The 9,169-nt window shown below is 46.1% G+C and overlaps 1 protein-coding gene across 1 annotated transcript in view; it reads right to left on the bottom strand.

Moving 5' to 3' along the window:
• The window catches only part of LOC104618783 (glutamate receptor ionotropic, NMDA 2B-like), a gene marked incomplete at its 3' end in the record, with an annotated part of 50,940 nt that extends 45,433 nt beyond the window's left edge, over positions 1-5,507 (bottom strand). The window contains exon 1 of the mRNA XM_010284466.1: positions 5,077-5,507. Coding sequence (XP_010282768.1) covers positions 5,077-5,487 — 411 coding nt within the window. The remainder of the gene's footprint in view (positions 1-5,076) is intronic.
• Between the last annotated feature and the right edge of the window lie 3,662 nt (positions 5,508-9,169).

Raw genomic sequence — 9,169 nt, 5'->3', positions numbered from 1 at the left:
AAGAGACAACATGTCTTGGAAACCTTGGCAGAAAACAAAAAAAAGGGGACATGGATTTATGAAGTGGGGATGAAAAGGCGGAGGAGAAATTTCAGCTTTGGTGTGAATGGGGAAAAAAGAGCAAGGTAGTAGAGGGAATCGCAGTCAGAAAGTCAGCTCTATGCTGTGTGAGAAAAGGAAGGAGAAGCTGGCCTAGAAAGGAACACGGATTTTAGATTTCAGGTTAGTTTCATGCAGTTTTTATACAGATTTTATTATAGGCACAGGCCAATTTAATGGATCATTCTTCTTATCATTTTATTTCCATCATTATGGCTACTCTGCATGGCCAAGCCCTGAGAAAATAGCAAGGGATGGAGAGACAGAGGAGAATGATTTTCAGCTGAGAAAACATAATCATCCCCTTCTTCCAATATTTTTCCTGGGTGCTGCCTGTGCATCATTGTGTTACTGTAAAGCTACACAGGACAAGAAGCTTTGGCAAAATAATGTGACTGTGGAGAAATAGTGAGGGACAGTTGCACCAAAAATTATGGTCGGTCACCAGCTATGCTTACAAGAGAACCCAAAGCATTTTCTGCTCTTACCTTTTCTGCTTTCATTATCACCAAGTTGACTTTCTCTGTTATTTTAAAAAAAAAAAAAAAATAGTCTATCGTTACAAAGCAGAACAGTCAGCCAAATGGTGTGGTCATTTTTTAGGCAAGAAGATAAATCTTTTCCAACACAGTAAGTGTCCAAAATCTGAACAATTCTCTCTTCTCTTGATACCTATAAATGTACATTGTTATTGTTTTTTCCTTTTCTGTGACTGCTCCTTTACCTCCTAGTTATGGGCAGAAGGAATAGTAGGTAATATTGAAAATATAATGAAGAAAAGCCCAGTCCAGATTTCCAGTCTCAGGTCTGCAAACACAAGATACTGGTTTGCGTGCTTATCCGAAACGAAGCTTGGTTTGCAGCCTTGAAGGTTTCCTTCCACCATCAGTCTCCTAACACAGAACATCCTCATCTGTCAGCTATTTCCACACTGTGACAGGTTTGGATTTCTGCTTTCAAAACAACTGGGGAGAAAGGAGAAATTATTTTAAACACTGGAATGGGAGCAGATATGCTCACTGGTCCCTGAGTGCATTGCAGTCCTCTGGACAGCGCAAGCCAACGCTTACGATCAGGCCACACACAGCCATAAAAAGAAAGATCAGTGCGGCAACTTCAGGCAAACTGAAGAGATCAGAGACCTTCAACAAGCAGAGTTCTTGGATCACAAGAACCTAGCTTTGGTGGTGGTGCACCTTTCTCTCCTCTCCGTCTATTCCAGATTAAACACAGAACAGCAGCCATACTATTCCCTTGATCATCAGGGTCCAGGTGAGCACATGCTATTGTCCTAGTCCCTTTTCAAGGTCTCAGCACCAAAACAAGGACCAGGCAGTTCCCTGTAGGGCTGAAAGAGCGCGGCCACCCTTCTGCCCTGCCCCACAGCTGCAGGGCTTGCTCCCCCAAGAGGAGCTAATGCAAGCAGCTACTGGACCTCCTCAGCCACCGCTCCCGGGCCACCCGGCCCTGGCAAAACAACTGCTGCCGTTCCTGCGGTTCGGCATCGCTGCTGGCACGCTCGTCAGAGGCTAAAGGGACTGAACCAGCTACGACGAGACTTTCCCTCGGCAAAGCGGTCTCTTCAGAGCTCAAGCGAGGCACATCATGGGTCTGTGCTTCGCCGTTTTCCGGGAACTAAACCCAGATCGTGGTGTGCGCACAGATCATCTGGTCATTTTCTTCTGATGCCAAATGAGGCAGAGATTAAATGTAACGCTCTGTAACAGCTAAACAGGTGGGATTAGAGACACGAGCACCGAGGAGAGAAACAGCAAAAACATATGCAAATGACTATATACTTATTTTTCAGAGGAAAAAGGGAAAACACTGGTAAACCAAGCAAAAATAAACATTATCTACAAAAATCTAATCAAATGCAGTGTTAATGAGCGTGAGTTTGAACAAACCAATACAGAAACGCGGTTGTTACATTTACAGCAACACACCTCAGCCTGCTACGTCACACCACGGGCAGGATTCACGGCATTTAACCTGAGGCTTCCCAAGCAAGTCGGGGTACAGCCCTCGCCGGTAAGCAGTGGGGAGGCACGGGACTGTGGCACAGGCATTGCACCGCACCCTGGGGTGGGTGGGGTGAATTGTCCTCCGGTGGGGGCTCCTTCCCCCCTGCTTGGAACAGTGCCTAGACCTGCAGCTGGCAGCTAGCAAACTTCCAGATGCATATTAAACCTATGGTGCACAGTATACAATATTTCTCTCTGTGTGTGTATATATATATATATGAGAAAAAAAAATTCAGGCTTGAAGTCCTCTCTTTTTTTCTTTTTTTCTTCGTGTCTCAATTTGCCAGCTTCACAGTATATTACAAAGCCCTTTTTACACATGGACCCAAATTTCCTCCCAGACACACTTATTAAACCTTCATTGAAGGTGAAACAGAATTTCACATGCTACTCCAGGGAAGGCAGTTGAATTGAGGAGGGTTTTTTTGCATTAACCGCTAGAGAAGAGGGGCTTATCTGTCACACCAAGGCGTTAGTGGTTTGTAGTATTCTTTAGATTTGCGTTGGTGCTGCTGATCACAAACACACAGGGAGCATAACGAAGCTCTAAGTGCAGGTCTGAACCTGTGAAATGCTGAGCAAGTTCAATCACAGCTGACTGCTGTGGGCGTTGAGGGGTTGCTGAAAGAAGCAATCCATGCTTGCAGGATCAAACCCCAGCCACGCAACTCATCTGCAAAGAATGTGACTACGAGTCACTAAAAGCAAAGCCTCTGTTAAGGATGTCTGCGGAAAACAGATTGTTTAAGGACTGACCAGGCTGACCAGTATTTTTAGTAGAATATCAATGTATTTACTCTCTACCATATTTTAATTCAATTCATCAAATAAATATTATCCATTAAAGATTATGCACCTGTGACTCAGAAGCGGCAAAGATCAGCCTTTTTCAATTTATGTTTAAAAGAAATCTTGGCCTTTCCTAAAACTGCAGACCTTTGTATGTAACCTGCTTTTCCTGTCTGAAAAACTAACAAAAAAAAGAGAGTTTGATAAAACAGAGGTCTCCATTCATAAGGCTTCCACCTTTGAGCTCCCCGTGGGCTGCCTGCCCACCAGAAAGCTCTTTAGAAATGAGCCGGTGGGGTACACAGGGCCGTCACAGGAGATGCTGCCTTCCCAAGGAGAGACTAGAGATAGGTAAAAAGAAAAATCTTTGCAAAGTTCAATAGGCCAAATTCCTCTTTGAATTACAGCAGCATAAATCTGATCTAATCCTGCCAAAGGCAATGGGGCTATGCTGGATTTACACTGCGGGAATCTGAAATCAGAATTTGGCCTGCCATGTTCAAAGTCACAAGGAGCTCTTCCCAGTGCTAAGGAGGTCTGGCATCAGTAACACTTATGCTTGTTCAAAGAGAATGTAAAATGCCACTGTAAGTGTGAAATGCAGCACTCGAGTAATGCTTCAGACCTGTTTTGCACAGACATTGATAACCATGCAACACAGCAGGCAGGTGAGCATCGCGATGCGGCATTGTTGCCTAACTGCCCTCCAAGACAGAAAAAGCTTCATTCTGGGTGGAATGGGGCAGAATGACTTTATCACATGTGCAACTATTCGAGTAGAGAGTGAAAAAAAATGCCTGTGATTATTTTATTCAATTACTACTTTAGTTTTAAAGGCTGATATGAGAAAACAACACTGCATATTAACTGTATGTTATTTGGCAACTGAACGGTTGGTCAGAGTGAGAAAATAATTTGTCATTAATTTATTCCCATCTACTCACCTATGATAACCTGCACTAGATTATTTATTTACAGGGTAAACAAAACAGAAAGTGATTTCTTAGCCCACTAGATTTCTTTCTGAGGGAAAGCTGCCACAGTGACCAGCTCAATTCTCTCCCTTCCTTCAATGAGACCTGATTCTGCCTAGTTAAATGTCTCAGATTTGCTTAAGAGTGACCTGTAAAAGAAAAATGCAGTTGGCTCATGTCCCTGTTTACTTCTTTGTGATGCACAAAGTAGGGTTAAGAGGGTCTTCTCAATCAAAGGGTTGTCCCTGACTCTCTCTGGCACTGAGCCTTAGAGGGAAAAGGGCAGCCCACTTCTCTTGGATATTTCCACTGGCCCACAGCAGCTGAGAGGCCACTGTTAGCCACACCAGCTGGCCAAATGCATGCTCCGGAGTGAATTGCTGGGTCCCCTGTTCCTCCCAGGAGGGAAGATTTGTATCAGGTCCAGCTGTGCCCCACAGAGGCTCCCCTAAACTGAGAGTTATCAGTTGGGCAAAGATACTGCTCTCTCTGCAGCTTGCCCTGTTCATAAGCAGTGGCGGGAAGGCTTGTTTGTGTACTAATTCCCTAGAAGACTGTCTGAGGTCTTGGAAAACAGTGAAATGTGAGTGATATGAAGGAATAAAGTAGTACAGTGGAAACAAGATGGACTTAGCTGGACTGGTTCAGACTGGTTAGTTGCTTTAGCTACACCTATTTAACTTCAGGAGCTAATGAACACTTCTGAGAGATTATGCCTTTATTAAAGATTCAATTATTTTCCAATTAAGATGTAAGAGCTGTATTAAATGCCCCTGAAAATACCACAATGTCTTCCTGGTGCATGCAGAAAAAACCCAAGCTAGGATCCTCGGTTCTTCTAAAGTAAAACACAGGCAAAAATAAAACCTTTTTAAAAAAATCACAATTGTCAGGGGCTCTTTACCCTTCTCAAGGAGGAAGAAAAGGGCTGATTCTTTTGCAGCTTTCTTCTACCTGCTCCTTTCCCTCCTCGGTTTTTCTCTGTTGCAGATAATTCCACATGATTAATAGGTTCTTCTCAGCAGTGCTACATACAGTTAGTGCTTTTAATCTCTCTTTGAATCTGAGACTCTCTAATCCCCCAACCCTTCGTCCCCATGAGACTACACCTGAGGATCACAGAATAAGATATTTCTTTCTGTTTCAAGTTTCGATCTACAGGCCTGCGATAGAAGGAAACTCAAATTTACCTTATCTGCCATGATCATGGAGGAGCCTCCATGGATGCCCAGGATGGGAGTGAGAGTCTGGGCAGAGATGAAGTCCAGGATCTGGGCAATGGCTTCCTGGTCTGTATCATCAGCGAATACCACCCCTTGAATCTTCCGGTCTGACATGAGGTCACAGATGCGTGTGATGATGCTCTTGGGATCTGTCTCATTCATGGCCACCAGCTCCACCCGAGGCACCACTGAGAGGTGGTGGAAGTCATCTTTCTCGTGGGCATCTTTGATGGCCACTTCGTCTGAGGTCCCCACCAGGATAACCGCAATGCCAATGCTCGGGTGGCTTTTCTGGGCATGGGCCCCGCTCCCTGTTGTCGCGAGGACTGCCAGCACCAGCCAAAACCTTGGAGAGTAGCACTCCACCCTGGGCCTCATCTTGGGCTCTTACACTCCCTGAGCAAGGAAGCAAAAAAAGGAAAGAGGGAAGGTTAGAAAAAGGGAAAGTGATTAATTGACAAGTCAATCATGCACTCAACCTTCAAGGCAGATCCATTGATATTCCTCAGCCACGAGCTCTCCTCCCACCAGTCCCTTCTTGCCTGACGCCCAATCCTTTGGCTACATTCAGGGCTCTGTTGAAGTCAGGGGGTGGGGAGGTGTCAGGCCAGTCCAGCCTCTACTGCAGAATTTGGAGTCACTTCAGAGAACAACTGTCAGCAGAAGATGGGATGATGTCATCTCTCAGGTCCCATGTCACTCTGAGACCCAAGTCAAACGTGATAGAGAATTGTCCTTTGATGGCTGATTGATTGTCTTCGTGAAACTAATTGCTTATGTGGAGCCCATGTCCGAGTGCTTACCCTCAACACAAAGGAATTACTGGTGCTTGTAATCAGTTTGGCCTTCTGCTGGAGGTATAGGCAGGGAGGCTGAAGGGACCAGGATAAGGACTCCCTTTTGCTTTCTCAGCACAGACCCTCCAGAATAAAGTGAGGACAAATGGGCAAGGGCATTGGATGTATGTGTCTGTGTGTATCCATTGCATGCAACCTTCCTACCACCAGGACACACACAGCTCCAGTCTGTAGTACAGGCAGCCATATGTCTTTCACCCATACAAGGTTCATTTCTTTTTAAATAGCAAGGAATAAAAATTTCATGGTGGTCGTGGCCAAAACTAGATCAGTGTAGTGTGGGGAAGACATTCCCTCCAAGCCCATATGGCTGCTACTTTTGCCCAGAAGCAGAAAGACCCACATTGCTTACAAAGGCTCACCCTCAGCTACTACAGCCAGGGATGTTTCACCAATTTTTTCTCGGAACATGTCCACTTTATTTTGTAATCATAACAGCAGAAATGGAAAAACTCGATAACGTCATCTCTCGAGCCCCTGCCCGAGCAGGACTGCTCCCTGCAGGATTGTTCCTTGCTCGCTCTTTATTTCAGTCTAGTTTTAATAATAGTTCGCATTTCCACAGCACTTCTCATCCTCAAGGCGCTTTACAAACTCTAACAAATTAATCCTTGCAGCACCTATGCAGTGTAAATATCAGAACCCCTCCCTGGTCCGGGGACAACAACAGAGCAGCGTCCCGCCAGCCGCCCACCACCCCTGTGGGAGGCAGCACTGCTCGGTGTGCCAACCCAGGGCCATGCTGCTGTCTCAAGGAGATTTCAGGCATTTCAAACTAAAGCACATTTCCCTCAGCACAAAAGGTCCTGCTCAGTTCTTCATGCCCATAAGTCTGTTCTTCGGCAGCTAAGCACACTTGGAATAAATACGCCAGCCCTGCACTTGTTTGCACTACACCTCTGGTCTTGAGGGTCCAGGAATGGGACACTTCCATACTGTCCACTGCTACATATGCTTCTGTCAAATGAACAGAAAGACAGCGGCAGCAGGAACAAGGCTGGCAAGACTTTGGGGAGGCTGGAAGTCCACAAAACAGCCTTGCCTGGCACCAGCCACCCATAGGGAAAGGGTGCAAGGGCCCCCACCTTGCCCTGCCCAGGAGAATGTGTAGGCTCAGCACATGCTCCCTCATTGCTATGCTAAGCAGAGAGGATGTATCCTGGATTTATTGTACCAGATAAATAAGCAGATAATAAAATAGATCATAAATATGCACCGGAGGAACCAAATCCACTTAGGAAGCTGAAAGGGACCGCGAGTGCGAAGCGCCAATCGATTCTAAACTCTCTGACGGATCCACTTTCTGAGACATGCTCACAAGGAGAACCAAGAGACTTTGAGAGTTTGGCAAAATGAACAGCTAACTTCATTCCAGCAGGACTGTTATCCTCCAATTACGACTCACTAAATTAGATTCCATCACAGTGAAATGCAGTCCCCACTCCTGCAATGCTTTATTAACTTTAATGCACTCTATATGCTCTCTGTCTCTCACTCTCTTGCTCACTCACTTTAATGCTATATTTGTTCTCTTTAAAATATGTCTCCTGCGATCCCTCTGCATAGTCTCACACAGTATATTACGCTTGGTTAGGCAATGGCTAGCTGTGATGCCCAGGGACCAGAGTGTAGTTTCTTCCCAGCCCTTCTCCCACGAGGAATACTTTACAGGGCCTTCCAACCCCGGGCTCGGATAGCAGCGATGCAGGAGCTATGCAGGCAATTGTGGCAGCTGTCTGCCTTCACACCCAAACACAGACCTCTCCCATCGGAAAAAATGCCAGCCAAGAAACCCATTCCCTTCTTTTCGCCTGCATCAAAGCCAATAAATCTTTAGCATCTTCCTCCAAGCAGCAGAAAAAAGCCTAAGATCCTGAAGAGCACTTAGGTGCCAATCTGCTGGGTGTCTAGCTCATGGGATGTGCCCCTAAGGGAGATTTTTCCGTTCAGCACAAGATGATGGGATTCCTTCTACAGGCTTTGGCCAGCTATGCAGGGAGCAGCAAGGGCTAGGAAGATGCTAATGTGAAGAGGAGGTCGTCAGTGCCTCAAAAGACAACCTGGCATCTCCAATTTTGATACTCAGCCATAAGCCCTCTCCTGGTTCAAGCAGAGCAATTCTTAGGTAGTCTGCGGTGTACTACCCAAAACACCTCTTCCTCCACCTCTTGCTCACTCAGAACACTTCTGTCATGGTCACGATGTTTTTCAGGTGCTCCATGGGCAGTTTGTGTGCCTGGGACCAGTGTCCTCCTGAGATAACAGCAGGTGCCAGGTCCAGGCTGGGCTGCCTGGTAGGATGGGACCCAGGAATGTGATAAGGCAGAGGAACTCCAGTAAATTACACCTGACTCAGGGCTGGCAGCACCCCATTAGCTGAGGGGTGGCCTCCACCGTTCAGCCCCAGCACACTCCCACCAGGCAGCAGCAGGTTCACAGCACAGAGATGAGCTGCTCAAAGACTGCAAAAGGGGTGCTCACGGTGCTTACAGTCCCTTCCCTACCCTCCTTGGGGGTGACTTCTGTTCACAAACAGCAGCCACTATCCACACTTCTGCTCAGATGCAAGTGCTGGCTATTGGAGAAACAGGCAGATGTTCCAGCACCAACCCCACCTCTCTTTCCTCCTCCGGTCTGGCTCACTACAAGCCCCTTTTGTAATGGCACACCTTCAGGAGAGGCACAGATGAACCAGCACAGACTTATTACCAGATTAAGGTGACCCCAGACCTATTGTGAAAATGTGTTTCTGCATACATGGCAGCAAGTTTTATCCATTAATTTCTACACTGTTCGAATGCAAAAGTGTGAGGCACCCAATCAAGGAAGCACTGGAGGCAGCCTGTGGACCTCCTCCCAAGTTGTCTTCTTTTTCCCTGGGAACATATGCAAATACACATGAAGAAATTCACATGCACCTCACAGCGCTGCAGTTGTAAAACAGGGCATTTGCCCTTAGTTGTTTCAAGTAACTCTAATATTGCTAGCGTCTAATTTCACCAGTCAAGAATGCTTTTAAAAATGTGCCATTATATTTTATTACAAAGTGTTTTACACGAGCAGGTTTTTCCCTTGGTGGTTGTGTGGGGCAACACAGCGTTTGGAGTCTTTTCTGTGATTTTGCCACTCAAAAACAATTTAGTAAATCCCAAACTCGTCTGGCAAGTAAAATCCTTTACACATCACTCCACACTATTATATTG

This window comes from Phaethon lepturus, unplaced genomic scaffold (genome assembly GCF_000687285.1).
Source record: "Phaethon lepturus isolate BGI_N335 unplaced genomic scaffold, ASM68728v1 scaffold10373, whole genome shotgun sequence".
In the NCBI taxonomy this organism is placed as follows: Eukaryota; Metazoa; Chordata; class Aves; order Phaethontiformes; family Phaethontidae; genus Phaethon; species Phaethon lepturus.
This window is presented reverse-complemented; position numbering and strand designations above follow the sequence as displayed.